Source organism: Halichoeres trimaculatus, unplaced genomic scaffold, assembly GCF_033239565.1.
Source record: "Halichoeres trimaculatus isolate MK-OKI-2021-1 unplaced genomic scaffold, fHalTri1.1 fHalTri1_scaffold_14, whole genome shotgun sequence".
NCBI lineage: Eukaryota > Metazoa > Chordata > Actinopteri > Labriformes > Labridae > Halichoeres > Halichoeres trimaculatus.
The window spans coordinates 20,227,763-20,253,202 of record NW_027437192.1 but is presented as its reverse complement, the minus strand read 5'-3'; the positions used below and the strand labels follow the sequence as shown (position 1 = coordinate 20,253,202).

General features: G+C 40.9%; 2 protein-coding genes across 3 annotated transcripts in view; both read left to right on the top strand.

Moving 5' to 3' along the window:
• fam91a1 (family with sequence similarity 91 member A1) overlaps positions 1 to 13,595 on the top strand; it is a 28,098-nt gene extending 14,503 nt beyond the window's left edge. For both annotated transcript variants that reach the window (XM_074686645.1, XM_074686644.1), the window contains exons 14-24: positions 28 to 114; positions 227 to 356; positions 5,142 to 5,290; positions 5,970 to 6,104; positions 7,428 to 7,541; positions 7,784 to 7,856; positions 8,444 to 8,590; positions 9,370 to 9,471; positions 9,957 to 10,080; positions 10,192 to 10,261; positions 11,279 to 13,595. In XM_074686645.1, the coding sequence (XP_074542746.1) occupies positions 28 to 114; positions 227 to 356; positions 5,142 to 5,290; positions 5,970 to 6,104; positions 7,428 to 7,541; positions 7,784 to 7,856; positions 8,444 to 8,590; positions 9,370 to 9,471; positions 9,957 to 10,080; positions 10,192 to 10,261; positions 11,279 to 11,464 (1,317 nt within the window). In that variant the 3' untranslated portion in view covers positions 11,465 to 13,595. The remainder of the gene's footprint in view (positions 1 to 27; positions 115 to 226; positions 357 to 5,141; positions 5,291 to 5,969; positions 6,105 to 7,427; positions 7,542 to 7,783; positions 7,857 to 8,443; positions 8,591 to 9,369; positions 9,472 to 9,956; positions 10,081 to 10,191; positions 10,262 to 11,278) is intronic.
• A 5,957-nt stretch (positions 13,596 to 19,552) lies between these two features.
• LOC141802564 (protein LRATD2-like) lies at positions 19,553 to 24,787 on the top strand. The gene has a single exon (XM_074686107.1). It carries the CDS (start codon positions 20,016 to 20,018, stop codon positions 20,838 to 20,840), a length of 825 nt encoding a protein of 274 aa, XP_074542208.1. The 5' UTR covers positions 19,553 to 20,015; the 3' UTR covers positions 20,841 to 24,787.
• Positions 24,788 to 25,440: the final 653 nt, after the last annotated feature.

Below are 25,440 nucleotides of genomic sequence, written 5' to 3'. Positions count from 1 at the left end.
GAATCCTGTGTTTGTTTCTCCTATCAGAACCTGAAGAGTCATGCAGTGACCATGTTTGAGGTGGGTAAACTGTCTGATGAGACACTGGACAGCTTCCTGGCTGAGCTGGAGAAGGTGAGGCGGTTTAATGAAGCAATAAATAAAGTTTTTATTTAACTCTTGTCATATTATATGGTTTAAACACACACGCTTTACATTTCCTCTCCTGGCTTGTGTGTGTGTCCAGGTGGAAAGCACAGCGGAGGGCGAGGCTCAGCGTTACTTTGACCACGCTCTGACCCTGAAAAATACCATCCTCTTTCTGCGCTACAACAAAGAACTCACTCAGGACCAGGGACCTGATATCCCAAATATCGGTAACTACACAGACACATTCACTGCTATTAGTCAAACCTCACTCACCTGTACTCCGTCAGTGCCCAGTCCAAGTTTAAAGGTAGAGTCTGCAGGATTTTCCTATGAATATGAAGAAAACCCAGCTTTTACAGGATTAATCCTACTCAATCATCATCTTCTGGGCCTCTACACATGTATGCAAGTGTCTGTGTCTGCCTCAAACCCTCTCCTCTGCCTGTATGTTCAGCCAATCACAGCGCTCCAAGTGCGCAAGTGACTTTGCATGTTGATTTGCAAGTAGCTCGTGGCAGGGAGGAAGGAAAAAAAACAACCAAAGTGAAACAAAGTGCCAAACAGATCAAGCTTTTTACTTAAAGACGGTGAAGCTTAGCTCAACTTTCACTCTCTTTTGGGTACTTTAGAGCAGCTCGGGATGAAGAGCGACAAAGTTAGCTTTCTGCTAACCAGGCATGTGTCAAATAACCGTGATTAGCTTGTGCTAACAGGCTAATGGCAAGGCAGGTGCATGGCTGTTGAGTCTCTCCCAGGTAGGAAAGCGATGCTGCAGGTGGTTGCCAGGTTAACAAATGTGTTCATGTAGCTACTGTCGTAGGCTGTGGGTGTGCGCTGCTGCTGGCACTGAGCCAAAGAGGAGGATCCCAGTTTGAATTTGTGTTAACTATCAAGTAACCGACATTCCAAAACCTTCTACTCTGTTTTAGTTACTTCTTTACCAACATCAAAATCATCTTAAAAATACAGCCAACATTTTGTAACAGCTCTTCCAAGTGAAAATAAGGTGGTTTGATAAATTGTGAACAAGTGTAAGTTTGATTTCTAACACTTAAAGCAGGGTGTTCGCCTGGTCTTAAAAAGTATTAAAAGTTGATAAATCAATTGTGTGAAAATTAAGGCCCTTAAAAAGTATTGAAAAAGTCTTAATCCTAATGTTATGAGGTATTAAATTTTATTGGTATTCAAGCTTTGACTCCAAAAGTATCCATGAATATTTATTTTCTTCCTTGCGACTGTTACAAACTAACCTGACACGCCAGACAGACAATTCCATATATCCGCCACAGAAATAGTCCATGTGGTTCGAAAATGTTTTCAGGGTCAAAAATAACCACACCTGGTGATTGGACGATCATTTTGCTCGTCACACTCATCACAGACCAGCGTGAGGATCTAGAAAAAGCTTTAGCGTCTCAAAATATTTCACTCTAGATCATAAGAGTTTCTCAAGCCTCCTGACAAAATTTCTCAGACTTTTGAGGACCTGGGATTTTGGATTCTTACGATTTAGAGAAAGCTTCCCCTGATCTCAGTTGTTTTGAAACAAATTTTCTTTGTTAAAATCGATCGGTTGCTAACAGCAGCTTAAAGTCGCAGTAAGGTCTAAAGACTTTTTGAAAGGTTTTTAAAAAAGTCTTAAAAAGGTATTGAATTTAACCTCAGGATTTCAGCATATACCCTGTAAAGGCATGACATTTCCTTTGGAAAAAATAAAAGTATGCATTTAGGTTAAATTGTACAGAAAGATGGTTAAAAAATAAATTTTTGATTGATAGCAGAGGCAGATTTTCAGTAAATGCTCAGCTCTTTCAGACTTTCCTTTCATCCTGACTCACTTTGAAAAGAATCTCTGAGCTGTCATTACCAGAGCAGCAAACTACTGTAAATTACTCCACTTAAACTCGCTCTGTGGTCTAAGAAAAAATCAAAAAGTGATGAAGCATTTGAGAGTTTCTTTGATGTGAAAGTTCTGAAAAACTCTTTTAAAAGTAACAGTGAGGAAACAGATTTATGTGTTGCTTCTTACGCCTCTGTGTAACTCTCAGTAGCTTTCTCGTCTGTGTCTGAGTAGTGAATAGAAGAACAGTCATATATTCAGGATACACATGCAGGCTGTGAGTGAGGCTGTATTGTTTCGCTCGTGTCCCTAGAGGGAGCAGCAGAGAAAACCTTTGAGTCTCCATGTAGCTGCTGTAGTGGCACCAGATGCTGTCTGCTTGCTTTGGCTGCGTGCCTCGCTTCTGATTGTCTCATCTCTCGGCTCTCCTCAGTTGCTGCTCCGGGCTGAGAGAGCGCACTGAGAGCCTGCTGGCGGGGGCTGAACTAAACCCACAATGATACACGAGTGTAGAGATGATGCTGGAGTTTGTTCATTTGGAAAGTGAGGAAAGTTACACAGCCAACAAACGTCTCGTCAGACTACTCTCTGCTGTGCTCCGCTTATCTTCAGGGCATCGCCACAGATAGTCAAAGAAAATGTAATTCTGACTGACAGTGCAGAAGAAATGCAGATGGATGCGGTAAATCATCGCAACGATTGACATGTCAGCCCTCTCTCACATGCACTGTGCTCCTCAACATTCACCGAAATGATCCTGGTGGGTAGGCAGAGCAGAGTTTCTCTGCTTTATCCTCTGAACTGCTCACCTCATCTCTGCAACTTATTTTCCACGGTTGTGTTTAGAAACATCTTTTCAGATATTGTGGATATAATACAGTGTTGAAACAGCTACCATTACAGGAGACCTGATCTCCCACTGCTCCTGAACTCACCATTTGCCCTAACGAAGCCAAACAGAGTTATGAATCCAGAGAAAAGAGCTCACCTGTTCCATCTCCTACTTTGTTTTACATGTATAAATGAGAAGCCAAGAAAATGTCAGCAGCACCTGAATGTCCTAAAATGTCCTGTAGCTTGTTTTGAGTTCATGTTTGAAAGGGGCTTCAGACAGCCTGTGGCTTAACTCTGTTATGCAGGTAAATCAGATAACACAGTTTGACACAGAGCTTTCATTTGATCTCATTTAAATTTGATTATTAACTTCTCTTCTCTGAGTCTCAGTCAGCTCTTTGTATCCGCTAACCTTGACACTGGCCTGGATTTATCTTTATTAGGGATAGACCAATAAACGGCGGGACTGATTATCATCACCAATATATTCTTCATTATAGAATAGAATAGATTAGAATAGAACTTTATTGTCATTGTAACAAGTACAACAAAATTGAAGTCACAGCAGCAATCAAAAAAAAAACAAAAGTAAGAAAGTGTATAGAAAGTGCAAAAAGGTCCATAAGAAAATAGATGATGACAGCTTGTCCATCATTCTCCAGTTCAGCCAGCCTCCACCTCCACAAGGTCCAGGACTGAGCTTCTTCAGTCATGCTCCATCTCTGTCTCCTAGATCCTGTCTGCTCACAGCAGGTGAAGCTCTTTCCAATGTGGTGTTGGTGTCTGATGTTAGCTCCATTAGCCATGTCTGTGAATAGCATGATGCTACTCTGCCCTCTGGTATTCCCTCTGGTGCTGGGCTAGCATGGCTAGCTCGTCCATCTTATTGGAGATAGATCTTACATTTCCAATAATGTCCATGTCGTCACTTCTTAGCTCTCACCTGAGAACCAGCACGTCGTTCTCACCTCCTTCTCCTCACCTTGTGAGAAGACATCAGGCCTTACACCAGTTAGCATCGACATGCTACAGGCTGCTAACAGCTGAGTTCACATGTAAACAATGCAGCCATGGTTACATGTAGGATCTCCAGACAAACACAGGAGAAAAAGTATTAAAAATATCACTGAAGTCACAAAAAGTTTGCTGTCCATGACCAACAAATGAGCCATACAAAGTAATGATCCACTCTGAATACAAAGATTACGAAAAAGAGATTACAAAAAATATTACAAGAAACGGACAAAGAAGAGAGAGCTGCTGCAAAAGGCAGCCATAGCCAACACGGCGGCGCCTAGTCACTTTTTTTGAGGCATTTTGAGACATATCAGTATCTGGCTTTTTAAAATCTTTTTTTAACCTTTTTTTATCTGAGGTTGATAGGAAATCAATTTAAAACCATTATTTTGGCTCTGATGCTGCCTCGCCACTCTCTGCAGTCACCTACTCTGTCTCCAGCATCGTCCTATCCATAGTAACATCTGATTGGTTACACACAGAGCCATGACTCAGGTAACAGCCAATCAGCAGTCAAAGCTGTTCATGCACAGTGCTCACACACGCATGAGAAAACAACAATAAGTGAAGCTTCAGAGCGCAGATATGTATTTCAAAAGCAAGTTTTGGCAGCAGACGCTCCTGAAATTGTAATAAACATCCTAGTCCCTGTTTTTTAAGTTTTTATTTTAACTTTAGGAGACATGCTGCTGAGCCTGGGTGCTGTTTGATAGAAATATGCTTAAAGGTGTTAAAACCAAGTTAAGCTGAAGTTTGTATTATTCAAAACTTTGATATCAATATTTTCACTTTTACTGCAAATGACTAAACTCCAAATATTGTTTATCAGCCTCCTTGACTACTAATAATCAGTATCCATATTGGTGCTGAAAAAACAGTTTTGGTCTGTATCTAATCTTTATAAATGATCTATGCAATAATTATCTTTATACGTGCTCTCTTCAGTTCACAGACACCTCTTTCCTCCTGGATTTACAGACAGGCAAAGTGTAATTATTTTAACCAATAACATCAACCCTCACACGTGTTCTCTGTGAGAAGATGTTCTTTAAAAGTCACACGCGTCTGAACACCAAAGCTGTGAGAAGAAAGAATCTTTCCTGTGTTTGCTCACACAGAAAGGTCTTAATCTCCCTCAGCGTCACGTCTCTTGCAAGAATAGCTGAGAAATACATTACATCCATCCTTTTGGGGCATGAACTCAGTCACTTTTGATGCTGCTTCCTGTTCTGGCTAATGTAGCTTAGCATTGAGACTTACTCCACGATGGCAGATTGCCGTGTCAGAAATGTGTGACCCCTCTTGTGTTTTTCTCTCCCAGGATTCCCCTTGGACATGTTGCGCTGTGAGAGTCTGCTGGGTTTGGACCAGGCCACCTGCAGCCGGGTCCTCAACAAGAATTACAAGCTGCTGGTCTCGATGGCGCCACTCAGCAACGAAATCAGGCCCATCAGCAGCTGCACGCCTCAGGTATGAAGTCTGCAGGGAGAGGGAGCATGTGTTGGGCTGTTGGAGCAAGTGTTGCCCGTTTTGTGTGTGTGTGTGTGTGTGTGTGTGTGTGTGTGTGTGTGTGTGTGTGTGTGTGTGTGTGTGTGTGTGTGTGTTTGTGTGTTAGTGTTTATTTTTGTCATCAGTTCAGTTCACACATGTGTGCCCTGTTGTGTTTGCCCTCTTTCTTTGTGTGTGCTCCTGTGTGCCTGGAGTAATTTGTGACTCTGTGTGTATGTGTGTGTGTGTGTACTTTAGCCGCAGTTGCTCCCGACAACAAAACCACACAAAGAAAGAGAGAGGGAGAAAGGGAGAGAGGGGGGAATGAGGGGAGAAGAGGTCCATGAGTAATTCCTCAGGCTGGCAGCGCTCCAGCTTTCTAGCTGAGCTCAGAGAGACGAGGGAAAGAAGTTAAACTCTTGTTGTGCCACTCACGCTGCTGTTTATTCTCTCACCACTGGGACTCACTGAAGTGGAACTTAATGAATTTTTTTCTCCTCCCAAATCTCGAACAGCAGCTTCAGTCTCTGCTTCCTTGAAAGAAACACAACTCTTTGTCCCTGTTTCTTTAATCATCGTTTAAAGAGTGTGTTCATGAGCTGTCATTCTGCCTGTTGCTTTCTCCTTAAGTCCGTTTGTGCGCACTTGTTCCTCCTTATAGCACATCGGCCCAGCCATCCCCGAGGTGAGCTCCATCTGGTTCAAGCTGTATCTATACCAAGTGACCGGCCAAGGCCCGCCCTCTCTGCTGCTCTCCAAAGGCTCCCGGCTCCGCAAACTGCCCGACATATTCCAGGTGAGCCCCTGGGAAATGATTAATCAGGCACGTAGGTTCATTGTTGAATGAGTAGATGTGTGCTGATACAGGATAAACACACCTCTGGATGTCAGATATGATGCTATGAAACATCAAAATCTCAGCCATCCCTCCCTGTGTGACTGCATTTTCCACCCCCTGGGCCTCCCCGTGGCCTGGGCTGTTTTTTCATCAATCCTTGGAATGTGAGAGTGGGAACAAAAGAAACTTAATGCTGTAAATTCTCAGGGAATATCATGCAAATGGGTCACTACAGAGAAGACAACGTGCTCTCTCCTGCTTGTTATCTAAGTTACTGAAGCACATTTTGAACTTAAACAACATTTTCAGACACTGAAACTATTTAAATACAGAATCAATACACTTTAATTGGCCACAGTGAGGCCTGTTTGCCTTTTTTGACAGAGCAGTTTTCTAGACATCGAAATCTGTGACCAGGTGGTCGTCCATTTCTGCTGAACAAATTTATTAGACCACTCGTCATAAAAAAAAAAAAAAAAAAAAAAAAAAAAAAAAAGAAAACCATCCAGCATCAAGAAGAGCTTTAATTCAAACTCTTTATTTCTCAATAAATTCCTTACACATCACCATTTTTGAGCTCTTTATGTTCATGGTAGCTTTCCCATTTTGTTCAAACTGAATTCATGTTTTTTTTAATTACCAGCATGTTTGTTGAGTTTTCAACATTTTTTGAGACACAAAATTACAATTAAATAAACTCTAAGGGCAAGGACAAATGACAAATAAATAAATAAATAAAAACAACAACACAAAAACAAACAAAAAGTAACAAATGCAATAATAATAATGATAATAATAATAAATTATACTGAAAAAATGCTACATTATAGCTTTGAATTTACAAGTTTTAAGTCAGCACGCTGAATTCTCTGAGGAATCAGAAATTAATCAAGAATAACATACGACCACTAAAACACATTTTCCTGTTCAGAAATGAAAATAAACTTCTGTAACTTGGTGTTTTAAAATATTAATGTGCTTTACTGCTTTTTTTTGCCTCTTTCTAAATAAGAAAAATTCTTATAACAACTCTAATAATGTTTTAGCGTTAAAGATACCAGTTTGATCTAAGAGCTTACACATACTGGTGAATTAACTGGTAATCAGCAATACATTGTTAACTTTTCTGTTTCCTTCTTATTTAGGTATTGTCTGCAGTACTTACTGTGTTCTTACTTCTATGAAAAGCTGTTCAACATAAGTCAAACATCCTTCCTCAGTGGGATGGATATATGGAGGGAAAAGTATGAGGTTAAAATGTCCTGTCTTTTATGTTTTCAGGTTTACGACAGGTTGTTGATCACGTCCTGGGGTCACGACCCCGGAGTTGTCCCGACATCCAATGTGCTGACTATGCTCAACGACGCTCTCACGCACTCTGCTGTGCTCATCCAGGTAAAAACACACAAACTTAAATTCTTCTTGTTTTTAAGACTGACAATCATGTGTCTACTGCATAAACATTACTGTGTATGTGTGTGTGTGTGTGTGTGTGTGTGTATGTGTGTGTGTGTTTGTGTGTGTGTGTGTGTGTGTGTGTGTGTGTGTGTGTGTGTGTGTGTGTGTGTGTGTGTGTGTGTGTGTGTGTGTGTGTGTGTGTGTGTGTGTGTGTGTGTGTGTGTGTGTGTAACCTGCAGGGTCATGGTATGCACGGCCATGGAGAAATGGTTCACATCCCGTTCCCCTTTGATGAGGAAGATTTAAAAGGAGGTGAGCTTTAGAGCTGGCGTGTTAATAACATTTTTTATTTCATTTTGATAAAAAGTGCTCATTTTAAGCCGATGTGAGAAAATTTAATTAAATTCATTAAAGTAATTCAGCGATGGTCCTGCAAAACCTTATGAAGAACATCATTTAACTGAGTCATACAATGAGGAACATGAGGAATGAAGATGGCAGCTTTCAGCGGACATTAATGTTTGCACATAATGAAGGTGAAGCTTTAAAAGAGGTGAAATGTTCTTCTCATGATATCTGTTGTTGCTGTGAGAAACTGTTCAACCTTAGTTATAATCGTCTCACTGGTGCCTCAGATATTTAGTTTTTGACTTTCAGGGTTTTAAGATGTCAAACATCATTAACAGGATTTTGATTTCCCCTTAAATCCTTTTCTCAGTGAATTTGTACATCAAGCTGTAAACTAACACTTAAAATGCAGCTCTTATAACATCTTGTTTGGCTTTGAAACATCCTCAGGAGAAACAAATTTGTTATGAATTCTGCACACTTCAGATGTAAACAGAAGTGTCTTGATGCTTCACTCCCCTCCCTCCGTGTTGTGTGTCCACCCCCTGCAGAGTTCTCCTACTCCAACATGTGCACGCACAAGTCCCTGCAGAAGCTGAAGGAGCACGTGGACCTGGAGCACCAGTGCGGCTACATCACCATGCTCAACTCCAACAACAGGCACCGTCGCCGGGCCAGTGACACCATGGAGTGCAGAGGTGGGGGTGTGCAGCTGAGTGCATTCACACAAGAGTAAAAGTCCCAAGATTTACACATATTTCTGGGGAAAGGATGCATTTGTGTTTCACCTGGACTTTGCCCAGACTCTGTCCTGTCTAACAAAAAAATAAAAGTGGGGTGAAAATGGAGGTGAGCCAGTGAAAGGATGCAACAACCACCTCAAATCCAAAAAGAGTAACACATTAAGGGATGAATAAGAACATCTGAGTTGAACTTTTTTCAGAATAGTGTATCTTTTACTCATACTCATTCCCTCCCTTTCCAGCCAACCCCTTCATCTTTCTTTGACAGAGCTCCTGTAAATTGTTAAAAAAGATTTTAGACTGAACATGTGTTCATGGTTAAAATAAAGACTGTGTGAGACAAGATACAAAGTACATATTGTAACGTTGCCCTCACCTCTGATGGCTGTTGGCAGTGAGGGTGCAAATTGAATAAGTATCGCTCACAGTCCACTTTAATTATATTGTTTGTCTACATAATTGTTTCTCTGATTGGGACAGCCTTTGCTAATGGACATGGATCGAACAGCATTAGCCTTTACCTTGATTAAATCTTACTGGCACAGGGGATCATGGACTGTGTTTAAAAATAGATATTTGAAATGGAGCAAACCTCTGATTGATAAATCAGTGTAAGAAAAATTATTTTAATGTTTTGGGTTTAATAAAGTTTCTGCACTGCAGTTGTTATCAGTTTACACAAATCAACTTTTCTCTGCTCTAACGCTCCTGGACGCTTGTTGCTTCTCTTAAAGGGGACACACATCTGGGCGGAGGCCTGGACACTAACGGCAGCACTGAATCGTTTGAGCTCGTGACAGAAGAAAACAACGGTGAAGGCAAAACAAAGACAGACAGTGGGTCCACTTTTAAGTTTGTTAGAGATGCTTTGGTTTTGAAAATGCAGGCTGATGTCGTCCTGCAGTATGTCTCTGTAATTCTTTGTGTCTGTTTTTCAAACGAGCTAAGAGATTTGATGTTTTAAAGTGTTGCAAGTAGTCGCTCCTCCTGAAACATCACAGAAACATGTTGAACAAACTGCACGTCTTTGATCTTTCTCTGAGGCAGAGTTACACCCCCACACTGCCAGCAGTTTCTTTGACGTTAACTCACAAAAACAAATCAGTTTTTCCAACAGGTGACATTTTTTTCTGAATCATTTAGGATCTCTGGCTTTTCATCATTTAATTGATTGAATTAAAAAAATGCAGAGACAGAAAAGTCAAAAGAACAACAAAGGTTGCATGTAGGATGTAAACCCAGCACATCTGTGATCTTGTTGTCTCATCTTGTCATGTATGTTCTGCACGTCACCTCTCTCCCTCTTTAATCTCTCCTCCAGCTCTTTCATCTGAAGATGAGTGGGTCCCTCTTGAACTGTGCTTCGGCATGCCCCTCTTCAGCTCCGAGCTCAACCGCAAAGTGTGTCGAAAAATCGCCTCACATAAATTGTTCAGCAGTGAAAGGTAAAACAAACAAAACGCCCCGCATCCTTGAAGATGCCACTCCTGTTTCAAAGGATAAAGATGTGATGTGGCACGGGCTTGGTTTGAGCTGTGTTGTTGTTGTTGTTTTAGCCTTCAAGAGCTGCTCCACTCAAGCCGAAAGCTCTCCCTGAAGGTGCTGAGCTTCGTTCAATCATTCCAGGTAAAAACTTTCTGCTTTCTATTAGGGCGGCTTAGGAATAGCTCAGGAATTTACTTTCACAGACTGCTTAACTACAGCTGAGAAATAACTCTTTATGTTTGTGGTAACTTTTTGTGATGAGAGTTGTGACCCTTATGAAGACCGTTTAAATCAGCAGTGAGCTTTTCAGAGAAGTTTGAAGCAGGACTCTGATGGTTCAAACTATCCTTGAGAAAAAAAATGGCGTAACAAACATACCAGTGTAATTAAATCATTTGTTTTGAAATAACAGGTGGAACAACAAATATAAGAATCATATTTATATTTTTGTCAATGCAAAAAATCATAAGGTCAAAATTCAGTATCTGTACACTAGCTCTAATAGTTCACCTGCAACATGATAGGGTTACTCACAGCAGGCTGAGGAGTACACCATTAATCAAAGAGAAATACATGAGCTTTAACTCCAATATTATGAATAAGGTAACAGTAGCTGAACTGAGATCTCAAAGTGACAAATCCTGGTGATTTACAAATCTGCAATGGGTTTTTAGTGAGAAGGAAACAATAATATTCAGAAAGAAGAAACTGAGAAAAAAATTACTGTAAACACTGGAATAAAGGTCACATGTTCTGATAACAAGAATAAGTAATTTTTAAACCAGAGGCCTCAAACTCAGATTACCAGAGGGCTGCAGAGCATCCAGTCTTGTCCCAAAGGGGCCCCTTCAGATGTTCCTTGTTAAACTGTTTGAACAACTGTACTTCTCAAAATGAACGATTTTACAGTCATATTCGATTTTTCTTGCTGAGCTGCTAGACACCTGAGGGTGCTTCTCCTCAGACAGCTGGGCCACATTTGCTCTGAGAGCAGTGACAGTTGAAACCCTCATCATGGCTTGAAGATGAACATCACTAAGTCTGGACCCTGTAAATCAAACTGTCTGTTTTAAAAGGCTTCTAAATTTTTTGTCCCAGACATTGACCCAACATTTCATCCCCTCTCCTCTGTGATTCTATGACCTTCTGTGTCAACAGGACGGGAACCAGACCTCTGACCTGGACAGCGGCGTGTCAAACCCTCTCAGTCAGCCCCCGGCGGAGTCTGGCGTTCCCCTGCCTGCCCTCAACCTCCTCTTCAAGGACGGGCAGCTGAAGGAGTGGAGTGGGCGGGCCCCTCCTCCTCTAGACATCTCAGCTCTGCAGAAGGACCAGCCCACATAAACAACCTCTCCACAAACACACACACATTAAAGAACACACAGATTCAGTCATGAGGAGATTCTCAATCGAGGTCCAACACTGCATCTTCATATCTGCTCACGAGGAAACACGTTCATTCAGAACTCTCACACTCTCGTCAGTCAGTATCAAGTCATGGGAGGGTCCTCGCCAGCACTTTGTCATCACTGTTTGAGGAACCATCATCCCTCTGACACTAGTTTGACCCCTCTCGCTTTCCCCCCTCTGTGATACCTTGTATTCGTAGCAAGGCAGTGTTATCTGTTGGAGTGGTGCTATCATCACAGTATATCACAGTGATGCAGGTAAACAACATATGACCAGGGAAAGCGTTTCAAGTGGAAGCACAAACGCTGTTCCTCACTGACGAGCCCCCAACCCACCTAACCCTTCAGTCAGTGGATGTTTTGTGATCATTGAATGGGAGTGTAAAGTGATTGATATTGTAGAGTCGTTCTAAAAAAAAGACCCTGAAAAACAAAGAACAAAGTGTTGAACAAACTTCTTCAGGAATCATTTGAAGATATGCATATTTTCGGACCAAGTCTTGAAACTGGAGTCTAAACCAGACCCTCCACACCCCTCCGTTTGTTTTATGTTGAGTGATCCGATAATGCATGATGATATTGCACAACACGCAGCGCAGAGAAATATTTTCCTCTTCACTTGTAAACAAAACTGGGGGCATTTATTATTTGCACTACGCAGGATTTCTTCAAACCTGTCGATGAAGTAATTTCATGATTTGTTTTTTTAAGTTAAGGTGGATTGTATCTGTTGTGGAACGGACATTATTTCAGACCTGGTGTTTTCAAACTAAAAGTGTTTCCTGTTGGGAACTAAGACATGAAAGAAAAACTGGGTCTCAGAGTAACTGCTGTTTTTTTTATTTCTATGTTTTTTTTTCTCAGTAAAAGAGAACACCAAAGACCATTTTCATTTTCTGTATAATGACTTTTTAAAAAAATCTTTGAATGTCTTTTACTTTTATTTTGTTGCCTTATAACTCTCAGCCAATCATAAACTGACAAGTGTTTGATCAGAGCTCTTGGTTTTAATTAGGTTCTTTGATTTCTTTTTGCCTCTCGTAGATTTGTCAGATGATTTTTGAGCATTTCATTGGGTGTATATAACCAGTTAAAGCAACAACATCGGGTCACAAAATTCCAACAATCTGCCCTTTTCAGGACTTCAACAGGATTATTCAAGTGGATCTAATTTCATACAGCAGGAACAGTCATGTCTGTGTGTTTGACCCGGGCCTTTTGCCACTGTTGTCAGCTGCCAGCATCTCCCCGTGGATCCACTCCAGTTTGTGTGGTGCACTCTAAAGCCAGCTTGCCCCACTCTCTGATGGTTTTATTTACACTGTGTTTTGAAAAATGAGGGTTTGTAGCCTGGAGAGGAGACAGAAGCTATAGAGGGAAGGCAGTCAGAGAGTTGTGGTGTGGAAATGCTAACACTTAAACAGCACCTCAGACTTGTGGTAGCCCATAGAGTCGGTCCTAATTTTTATTAGGAGAACACCCTTGATTGCATTTAGGAGGATAACCTATTCTGCTAATTTAACTTTTATTTGCAGTTTTTGACCCACTTGTTGCTTCTGAAATCATGACGAATACACAAAAAGAGACTATTATGAGGTCCTGTTGAAGCATGATGTCTGTGTAGAATCTGTTGTGCGTATGTTGTGTATGAGTGTGTATTGTACACCTCACTCTGCGTGTTTTCATACACGCCTTACCTTCACAATAAGAGTCCCTTGAATCCTGCCTGTCTGTTAACTAGTTGCAGTACTCAGTCATCCCAGACATTCCTCATCCTCCCCCCAGGTAAACATCCATCACAGTGTTTGAAAAAAATGCTAGTTTTATATGTCAGCATATATTTTAGAAATTCTCTGTTGTAGCTTGTTTAATGGGACTGTGAATATCATTGACTGAGTTAAAACTGAGTAATTCAATGGGTGAAAAAAAAGACGTAAGTGACATTCCTGCAACACGCCCTTCCTCTATCTTTGCTCCAACCCCCTACTCCAGATACATATTATTATTACAATTAAATATGTAAAAAGTATATGAAAGTATAAATAAATATGTAATAACTTTTTCCTCCCTAAAAATGTCTCCCTGTGTTGTTTATCTCATTCCACGCTCAGTCACTTTGTATCTCCCTCCTCTGAAATGCAGCCAGTCACATTAAGCCTTACGAGATACTTTTCCTGGCCAGGTGGAACAGATGGAGAGCAAGACGCAGCGATCCGGATGCTCCGTCCATCTGCCTCAAGTCCACACTCTCTCACCTGCCTCTGTGGGTTTAAAAGCTGTGAAGCATCATCCGACACAAAGATGTGAAATCCTTTGAAAAGCCATGAAAGGCCCACGGTTATGTTGAGAAATTAGGTGTCAGACAGTGCCCCCGCCGGACAGGTGGACTCCCGCCTAATTGCCCATGTCTCCCAGGTCTCCCTGCTCCAGTAATTTCTCAGCACCACAAATTACAATGTGTCACTAGCAGGGCACCGGGGGCGTAAACTGGGTCAGACCACCTGAGGATAAGAAACTCTGAGAAGCGGCCAAATATGTTGCATTAACACCTCATGACTTTCTTATTATCCTCAAACCTGCTAGATTTACTCTGTTCATCAGTTATTTATGGCTCCAGTCATGTGCGTTACTGCTGCAAAGCTTAAAACTGGAAAAAAAAAGTGAAATAATGTAAGGGTGAAGAAAGAAGGGTGTGGGTGAGGGTGAGAGGCAAGGTGAGAGTGATGGTGAAATGTTACACAGCACCTTTTCATATGAAAGTGGAAGTGCTGGGATAGATAGTTCCTGTGAATTGTGTTTCATCATTATCAGGTCAGGTCAGGTTTTAGGCTCGTTTTGAGGGACAGAAAAATAAACTTTTATTCGTGTTTTACCAAAAAGAGTCAAACACAAGCAGGGACAGACCATTAGCATGCATATCTTAACTTATGACAAAGGAAAGTTGAGTTTTTACATATGACAGGTTAGTAATCTAATTTTAAAAAAGACAGGGGCCAATGCAAACTAATAAAAACAAATACAGCCATCTACCCCCCCCCCCCCAAAAAATAAATAAATAAATAAATAAAATAAATAGATAAATAAATAAATAATAATAATAATTATAATTATAATTATTATAATAAATAAAATAAATAAATAAAATAATAAACAAATTAAATTAAATTAAATAAAAAAATAAAATTAAATTTCACCTTTTACAGGAACAATTCAGTTTAATCGTCACTTCTAGGTCTGTGTACATATATGTCAGCACCTGTGTCTGCCTCATTTATATCCACCGCCTGGATGCTGATGTTTTGGTTGTACCGAGACGTTTCCGGGTGAAGAGTTAAACGTGGTTACTTCAGCCAATCACAGCGCATCATGCAAGTGACTTTGCGTGTTGTCAATAGCGAGTGGAAGGCGCTATCCTGAGCAGCTACTATAGTGGACGTAGCATGGAAAAGAAAGACACAACCAAAGAAAATCGAAACGCCAAACAGATGAATCTTTTCTTTAACGGGGGAGAAGCTTGGCTGGACTTTCGGGCACTTGGAGAGCAACTCTGGACAAAGAGCGACGCTAGTTGGCTTTCTGCGAAGCAGGTATGTGTCGAATAACCCAGTGATTAGCTTGTGCTAACATGCAAAGTCAGGTGCACATAGAAACGGATGCAACAGGTGGTTGCTGGGCTAGTGTGTGTGTTCCATAGATTGTATAAAGAGTGGACAGCGTGACTCCGCCTTTTACCAGTGAACGGTTTTAAAGCCAAAATACTCCATTGGAGGCGCTGCCATTGTGCAGCCAGAGTCTGTTTAATACAGGCTACAAGGGAATCAGTGGAGCTGGGTGACAAAAAAATGTTTTGTTTTTTATTTATTTATTTTTTTACTTCCAAGAGTTTAATCTTGCTTTGGTTTTCTCTCCCTCCTTATTTACTTTCCTAATCCCAAAAAAATACACAAGAACGGCAGCTATCAATCATTATTAAACGTGACTTAAAGCCTTGTTTTTTAACCTCTTGTTACAAATAAAACAATACTTTTTAGAAAAAAAGAGGACTTGAACACAACGCAACCAAATTATATTTTCATATCACCACAGCAATTGGATGTGAGAAGCGTTTCTCTGAGGTATAATTATTTTTTTTAAGTTTGACCACAGCTCATCTGAAATGGCTGGGGAGATGGATTTTTATTTGACCTACTGCTGCTGCCAGTCACCGGGGGCCTGTACTACGAAGCTGGATTAGCTCTTAGAGAGATAACTTCCTGGATAAGTTTCGGGTTTTCCGTACTACGAATGTGGATCTCTTTTTATCCAGACACGTTGCCTCGGTAACTGATGCTGAACGCCAAACCTAGTCTGGAGCAGGTTGAGTTCCAGGATAAGAGCTCAAAGGGTGTGACAGACCACCCGCTGACCAATCGGTTCTCTCGGGCAGGAATAAAAGACCGCACAGTCACCAATTTGCTCAGCCAGAGTGAAGTTCTCCGGCGCGGGACCGCCCCCTGTCTTTTTGGCCCAACATTTTTTCTTATGGGCTGTGAACAAACAATATCTTACTGATCATCATAACTGAGACATTGTCAGGGAAAAGTAGAAATGTGTGCAAATCTTTCATACTGACCACTTCGAAGGATGTTTTTATATTTATTTTTTATTTGCTCCCACGTCCTTTTTTCCCCACTGCTATTGCATCTGCAATACAAATAGCCTATGATGAGCGTTTTCCTTGGGATTTGTAGGAGAGTGGACTCTTTCTAATTATGAGGTCGGATATGATGCTGATCACACACACACTGACTGACAACATGAATGATTAAGGACCTAACTGCCGTGTCGTCACATGATGAGATAGGTCTATTAATATCAGCATTCTCGCTTCTCGCGGCCGCAGTTGTGTTGCTCCTGGCCTGGAATATACTGCGGTACTCCTCGTGCTTTTGCAGTATTATTTGCTGCTCTTCTGCCGTAAAGTAGGCTGCTCTTTTCTCCATTATGGATAATGCTATGGGGCCGCTAACCACGCCCATTTTATGTGTGCGCGCACAGATCCCAGTCAGATTCACTTATCGAGTTGATAACGAGCTTCGTTGTACAGCAGATCTGGATGACGGAGATCTGGTGAAGTTCAGCGAGTTGTCACAGAATTATCCTGGATGACTTAATCCAGCTTCGTAGTACAGGCCCCTGGAGGAGTAGTTTTTTGTAGCTATCTCACTTTGAGCCGAGCAAGATGACGTCCATTACTTTTACAGTCTATAGTAAAAAAGCGATGCTACAGGTGGTTCCTGGGCTAATGAATGTGTTCAAACAACCGTGATTAGCTTGTGCTAACATGCTAATTCAGATGCCCCCACGTAGAAAGGCGATGCCGCAGTTTAATGATAAACTGAGACATTTATGTTCTGAACACCAACAATGCAAGTTTTTGTATTAGTAAATGAAATGATAAAACATATTTTGAATTCATTTTTTTTAACTTTCATCCTTTAGTAAGAGTGAATAAGACAGTGAACTGAGCAGGGACCTAGGAGATAGATGAGCCATGTTGGCCACCTCTTGGAGATCATAGCCTCTGTATATAAGGAGCACACCATCTGACTGCCAGCCCTGACTTGCACCACAAAGTAATGAACAAATTTGCCTAGATTATTTCAAGTCTTATTGGCAGGAAATGAAGGAGAGAAAGTCATCTAGATCCATTCTCTAGGAACCATGAATGCCTTCACAAAATTTGTGCTACCTTGATTAAATTTATGCCAAATTGTGTGTGGGCATATACTGATGTCCTGGCAGTTCATCAAGGAGCTGGCAGCAGGGGCAAACACTGGTGCTGGGCTTCATTTTCTGAGGACTCTAAATTCCAGTGCAAAACTTAAAGACATCTCATCAAACAGTTGAGGACACCATTTCCTCAGCCCGTTGCTGCTGGAGTGGCTTTAACCTTTCAAACTAATTCAGTCTGGATCTGGAAACCTGCATGAGGAAATTTCACCGTGAACCCCGTGACCACGGTTGAATATTGCTAATCAGGTAAAACATTCAATCTGGATTACATAAGGTTGGAAATCACAGAGTGTGATTATACTGTGCAGCTCTGGGAGAGCTCAGGCTCTTAATTAACCTGATAGTCTTAAAGTACTGCGTGAAGGCCTCTGTGTTAATCTGCTAAGTCCCCCGTGAACAATAAGGCCATTCAACCTGTTTAAATTGGATTCATGTGTGAAAAATGATCACTTTTCCTGCTGGGTAATGCCCTCTATCATATCTCCTGTGCTTGGTGATTTTGCAGACAGGTTTTGTAATCAGTCCCTCCTTTAGATGCTCGGCTCAGTGCTGGGGTCAAACTCAGGCCAGATCTGCCTCATTACAACCTGTGCCTCTGTGAGTTTCCTTTTTTAGTGTTCAACATTCGTTTCCCTTCAGTTTAAATCCTGTCAAACAAGCTCACATCATTAGCAACTCTCGCAGTGTCTCACTCAGCCCCAGCATTTCCAGGACAGGTATTCTCACACAGATGCTGCTGCTGCTGCAGCGTGTGCCTTTTTTAGTACATACTGAACACATCCCTCTTGCCTGTGGGATACAGTGGTGAGAAAGAAACCCATAATGAGAGTGAGTCCATGCAGTCTACAAGCCGCTACACACATTATGGAGACATGATGGTCCCTCCAGGAGACTGTGAGGGAGTAAATGACTCTATAGCTTCAGTTCATTTTAGGATGAACAGGTGGTCAAAACAGTAAAGAGCCAGCAGATGCTCTTTTGTAAACCGTAATAAGACCACAGTTACTGACTGGAAGAGATTTCCTTCTCTGCTGATTTCTTTACTTTTGAATTCTTTGTGAGGTTTTGATCTCAGTGACTTACAAAAAGGCGACTATGCAATTTGATAAAATTAGAAAATAAACACTTCAAAGCAAATGCAACGGAAAAATTAGTAAAGACAAATGATTGAAAATATAATAAATAAACTAAATACAATTAAATGAAATAGCATATAAACATTTGGAGGCAAGTTGTTCCCAGAGGTGAACAGTCTTCCATGTTTGTTTTTAATTTCTCTGCAGCTTTGACAACAAAAGTGGATCAAAAATAGAATAATTTCTAATTTTGCCTTTTAGAGACTGGCCTGTTGACTTTTTTGTTGTTCATCTCCAGGTGACCTATACGACACGTTTGTAGATGATATCCTTAAACCAGCTAGCATGCTAATTGAGCAGCTGCATATAGGCCTTATCATTGTGGTCAATTTTGGGTAATGCTGAGCTTTTAAAAATAAAATATATTTGTCATGATAACTAGTCTGTGATGATTAAATACAGCTGTTGATTAATAATGCTGCATCATCACAGAATAATTCTAGATTATTCTGATTTCAGTACCTTAATTAGTGAGAGCATGAGAGTGTTAATCTGTCAATGGATGCTGTTGCCTGTCGTCTCAGCGACAGGATTTGTCTTTATCCCAAGAAACAATCCAGCTGTTTTTTAAAGTCTTGCCTTTTTTCATGGAGGTAATGTGAAACAAATAAATATATTATCAAAGAAAACCTCAGTTGTTATCTCAAGAGTTCTAAGTTGGATGCTGTTGCTGAAAACCTGTGGAAAGGATGTTTGGAAACATGACTACTTTGGGCTTCCGTACAGCAGAGAAACTGCCTTACTTGCTAATTGGCTTGCCTATGAAAAGCTGTAATAGATTAAATGGTTTACAACAAAACAAATTTGATCAATATGTCCTATTTAATTGAAAAAAAAAACTAACAACCAACAAATAAATAAATGAATGAGTAAATAAAATGTTTTCACATCTTAATTTTTATACATTTTTGTACATTATTAAGACAAACATAAGTCATATCATTCCATATCCATATGATCATAATGTATCACACACCGCGCTCTCACGAATCAAAACAAAGTCACATGATATGATTATTTCAAAACCATTTTGGAGTCTGAGGACGTGGAGCCGATACAGAAGGTTGTGTGATGAAAATTGCGCACACTTCCGCTTTAAAAGCGGCGCAGTGTATGTGTGGATTCAGAGGCGCTGTGGCGATGCCGACTCACAGATCTGCACTCTGTTCATCGCCGGACAGACCTCTGCTGCTGCACAGCCTGGTGGACTACATTATCTGCTATAGAGACGTAAATAAACGCGGTGAACTTGGATGTTTACTTCCAGTTTGTCCTCTTTGACAGCTGGAAGTTTACGCAGGGAAACAGCAGGTGAGTCTTTGAAGCTACACCTGAGGGATAATCCAGTTTGTTTTTCTCCTCTCAACTCCACTTGTTGATAGGGATTACCGGGCTCCACCGGTGGTCTTTTGACGGATATTCCTATGCGTAATTTGGATAAAACCCGTGTCCGACTGACGGGCTGAGTGAGTTTAAAACCTGCGAGGTTTCCAAGCAGATGGCGGTGATGTGTGGCGACCGGTAATAGCTCATCAGATCGTGTTACACACAAGCTGCCACCAGGTGAGCAGCGGCATGGGGAACCAGATGGACAAGCTGTCACATTTAAGTTACGCAGAAGTTCCCACGGTGGACCCGAACGGCGTGGACACAGAGGACGGTCCACGGATCGGCGTCTCTTACATCTTTTCTAACGACGACGACGAGCAGGAGGACGGCTGTGCGGTGGATGGCACGCTCAGAGACCCGAATCAGGAAGAGAAACACTACGATCAGCGAGACGAGGTGGAGTGCGCCGTCTACAACAGAGATGAGTGCATTTACGAGAAGAGTGCCAAGAGTGCCAGCCTGGAGGTTTACTCTCCGGAGAATCTACTCAACAAATGTAAAGCCGGGGATCTGGTGGAGTTTGTGGCCACGGGGCAGTACCCGCACTGGGCTGTTTATGTAGGGGACTTCCAGGTGGTGCACCTGCACAGAGCTGAGGTGAAAAACAGCTTTCTGACGGATGCGAGTCAAGGAAGGAGGTGCAGGATTGTGAACGACTTTTACAAATTCAAACCTCTGGGCGCAGACATGGTGGTGCAGAACGCGATGGAGCAGGTGGGCTTAAAGGACCGGGAGTTGAGCTGGAGGAACTCTGAGTGTTTTGCAGCCTGGTGCAGATTCGGCAAGAGGGAGTTCAAAATGGGCGGAGAGATCCGGATAGGCAAACAGCCGTACAGGCTGAAAATCTTCATCTCGGACAAAAACGCACACGTGCTGGAGTTTCAGAGTTTGGAGGATATGGTCATGGAGAAGAGGAGGAACGATCACCTGGGCAGGACAGCCGTGCTGCAGGAGCTGGCAGCTCATTTTAACAACGTGGAGGCGATAAAAAGTGAGCCAGGAGCTGACTGAGGTGTGCCCTTCAAAATAAAGGCTTTGGAGGAAGAGTAGCCTCAAACTGTCACACCCGCTTTTATCTATAGCAAACATTCACATCTTAGTTGTTTTTAATTGGTTTCAGTTTCGTTTTACTGGGATAATTGTGGTTTCCATACATGATGCTATTATTGCCTTAAGTACCCCATGATGCTAAATGGCCTTAGCAATTCTGAATCCAGTTACAGAAATTTCTGAGTTGGCCTGATAGTTGCTCCTCTCAGAATGTCTAGTTTTCTAAAAGCTTTTTAAATCTGTCATAAACATCATGATTCTGTGTGTGTGAAGTCCAGTTTTCTGTTATTTAATCCTGCTGAGTTTTAACCTGCCTCAGCTCACTCACATGGCCAAATGTCAAAGCTGACTCCATCAGCCATTGAAGGTTTAATATTCTCACACCAGCACAACTGAAAGACATGTTTTGTTGTTACACTGGTCTAACTGTGTCTCATGTGTTAAGGTCAAGTAAACTGTCTGTGTCCCTTTTGGAAACGAGGCTCATGTCGTTTTGTTTAACTTTCGTGTGGCTAAACAAGAGTTAGCTGCAGAAAGATGTATTTCTTTCTATTTATTTAAAATGCGTTCCCTGTGTTTGACCTGAGAAGATTTTACTAAAATTAAGTCATGGAGAAAAAGAAGTTTAAATTTGACCTGATAAATTATTTTGGTATCTCTGCTCAAAACCTCTTTATTGATTACACCATGTAATAAGTGGTGAATTAAAGCCTCTGTGCTGTTATTCACCAACAGTTAATGGTAAAAACAAAAGGGCAAAAGGTGCCACTTAACAGTTAAATTGCTCACTTTTTTCAGAGGCGTTTTAAAAACAACCTCCGCTGTTTGCTAACTGTAAGCAAACATTCAGGAACAAACCCATAACTTACCTAATGGGCTTTTTTTCCCCACAGTGTTTGCTCATTTGTGACTTGAAGTGTCACCATGGTAGCATTTACTACAATGTGAGTTTAATCAAAACCGAATCAGCAGAAACTGAGCCTGTAAAACAAACTCCTAAAACTCCACTAAAAAAGTGCACATAATTTTGACATAAGGATGAAACTACTTGTTAACTTATATATATTTTTATCAGACACAGGTGAGATTAAAACTATGAAATTGTAAAACATCATGCTGGCGTTTAAAGCAAAAATTAAGCAACACAATGTCACTGCTTCCAGCTGCTGCATGTAAAAGTTTGCTGCTGCCTCTGGTGATGACAGATTTCACAAGCTTTGTTTCTGTTCTTCAAAGTCTTTAAGGTACCAAGTGGAGTTTTCAACTGATTTGAAACAGTATCACTCTGATAATGATGCCTCCTCATGACCTACATGGTAAAACGAGATTTTCAGAGACAGATATTTGGAGTTTGGGTCTAATTTTGAGCAATAAAGACGAGTTGATATTCAGCACTTTCACAGAGGTAGCTCTGTTTGAAACTGAGCTGGTAAAGTTTGGCAGTAAACTGTTGAAATTACGTCATAGAAACAGAAACTCTCAAACCAGGGTTTAGGGACAAAATGGTGGTGAAGAGAGTGTTGATACTGCTCAAAGCACAAAAGAGGAAGTTCATATTTACATTACTGTGAAATTTATTGGAGCACTGTTTCTCACAGAGACTGTAAGGGGTCATGTCAAACTAGTTGACCCAATCATTTCTTCTGACGGTAACAATAACTATTTTTAGTGCCTTGAAACATTTCTTTACAAAATTCTTTACAAAAAATCCTGGGAATAATAAAACAATATTATACAATACAATACATATCAAGGAGTAATTCCTCAAACTGTACAGCATGATTCATAAAAGCCCAACAGCATGGGGACCTTTCAATATGGAAAGAGACCAGCCTTCACTAACTGAAAATAAAAAATCAGACTTTCCTATTTTTTTGTTTTTACATTACACCTAACTATTTAACATAGCTACAAATTAATACTTTACATCTCTCTGTATTCTGCAAAATATTATCTTGGACAAAGAAAAGATGTGCTTAAAAGGAAGCCTGGATTACGTTGATATACTCCCATGTGCTGCGCTAAAACTGTACAACAAAGGGTGAGGGTGCTCATGGGAAATGCAGTCTTCATCCCAGAAAATTATTCTGGTTTCATCAAAAGAATCAAAACGGCATCAAAACTCCTCAGGGTGCCTTTAACCTTTGATCAATCAAAAGTTATAGAAATGTTTAATTAACCTATGAAAGAAATATGTTGGAAACCCTTAGCAGTATCCCTCCAGAGACCCAGAATGTATAGCTGTAGCCCTGCTTACAGGAACACTGTACACGCAGCTTAACCACATTCAACGGCAAGTGGTGCACAATAAAGAGAAACTCACCCAACACAAGTGGTGTTTGGATCAGCAAGTTTTACGGAATAACAAAAATATAGCCATGTTTTGCTTGTAACAGAACTGCAGTGATTGTTAACAGCCTTTGTAGACCATCTGTCCACTTCAGCGTTAGAGTAGGACTTGTAACAAATAGCAGGTGGCGAGTTGACCACAGTACCAATAAACTGGAGTTGTTGTTGCGTATAATTTCCCTGTAATCTGTGTGAGATTTCAGTGAGGACACGGTTTTCATTACAGCCCTGAAGAACAGGAGCAAACATTGTTACACAAAGTGTTTACTGCCTCAATGTGAGGAAACATAATACTGATGGAAAGAATGCCCATTGTGCCCTGATTAAAACAGCAGTAGGATTATATTGTTTCAGCTCCTGAAGCCTGATATGTTGGAAATGTTCCTCCAGTTATTCTCCCAAAGCCTTATCACCAGAAACACTTTCTTTTTTTTTTGTAATTATCATGTTTCATTACTTCTCCTCCTTCTGGATACTTCATCATTTCTGAAAGAACTGAAATGTTACTCTCAAGGCTAACCTTTCATTTTAATTCCAGTGTGGAGACATAAAACTGAGGGGCTGACAAAATACAATTCCTGCTAATATTTTCACTTCATATGAAAGAGAACACAACTTTGTGTGGTTAGAAAAGCAGGAGATTATGGTCCTCAACGTGAAGTGTGCTGGACTCAGATCCATAATGTTCCAAACAATTATTTTTTAGTGCTTAGCAGCTGTGTTGTTGCTCTGTACCATGTAAGAGCAGAATGAGGAAGAAGTAAAGTGGACACATAAAACCTGTAGCCTGTCTGACTCAGTTCACCATAAATCCACCTGACAGTCAAATGTAGTCATCTTTCATTAGGCCACAGCAAACAATCATCATGTACACAGCATGTATACGCCATATAAGGCACATTAAGTACACCACACTGTTAGCTGTATAGCTGAGTTAGCTGTAAGGTTCCTCGCAGCGCTGTAATCAAATTAGAATCTGGTAAATCCTCCTTAGGGTCTTGTCAAGTTGAGCCCTCTGTAAGTCTATTAGACACTTTTATATTGAACCAAGAGGCTTTTAACAAGCCAGGGGAGCAGCTGTGCAGATGTTACTGCTGGATCGGCAGAAGAAGTCATAACCTCTTTTTGCTTAATGCAGGAGGATCCTGTGTGTGAGCTGCACTGCTGACAGGAGAGCTGTGTGATGTGGGTTCTGCTTCTTGGCATGTTGAGCTTAATTCGACCTTCATGAGAAATTGATTTCAGTGTCGGGAGGTCAGGTTAGCATCTTGTATTCTGTGTGCAGAGTTTTACTTCAAGAGACATGAGTACTGAGGTTCCCAACACTGCGGTTGTTTTTATCTACTCTTAATTTCTTAAAGCAAAACATTTTTAGCATTTGATTAAAATTTGGGATGTCTTCACCTTCAGGAAGTCTGGTTTTGAGGCATGTGGAGCTTTTGTTTACTCTCATATCCTCTATCGTAAATCATTATCCTGTCAAGAAATAAAACTGTTTACAATCATGTCTCAACACAGAAATGAAAATAATTAGAAAGCAGAAAAAAGTACTTACAGTGCCTGCAAATTCAGATATCCATAGAAAAGACTAAAAATAATTACTTCTACGCACAGTCTTGGGCAAGTTAAGAATTCAAGTAAAGATCTCACAAAACAATAAATACAAGGGCAGCTTCAGTAGTAGATGTAACATACATAATAACTACTCTTAAATGTTAAAAGCAAAATGTTTTACCTCGGACTCATAGTTCAAATAAGATATCATCAAAACCTTAATTGAGTTGCCTGCGGGATTAAACTGTTTTCCCCCACATGCACAGACAGGCCTTCTAATGATACTGGGTTTTAGTTTGTTTCATAATGTTGTGGTTTTTGTTGTTGTTGTGAAAGCAGTTACACTCGAGCTGCTTCAGTGACATCTGTGTAGCCATTATAGACACATCCTGGCTGATTCCCTCCTGTTGTGTATCAGAGAGGGTCTCTTACAGCTCTCACAGTGATCCATCACTAACCGCCTCAGAGCCCGGTCCTCTCAATGGGAACTGAAAGCTTGGAAATAGTGGAGGTAACTTAATTAAAGTCAACTGTTAGAGGTATCTCAGCTTACCTCTGCTGCTTGTTATTTCCACAAGGCACTAATGAATTGATGAGATTAGAAGCAAGAAACTGAAACACTTTTATTAACGTTGATTGAATTTAAGTTGATGTGCTG

Coding starts and splice junctions, on each gene's coding strand:
- LOC141802564 (XM_074686107.1), top strand. CDS start 20,016: ATGGGGAACCAGATGGACAAGCTGTCACATTTAAGTTACGCAGAAGTT.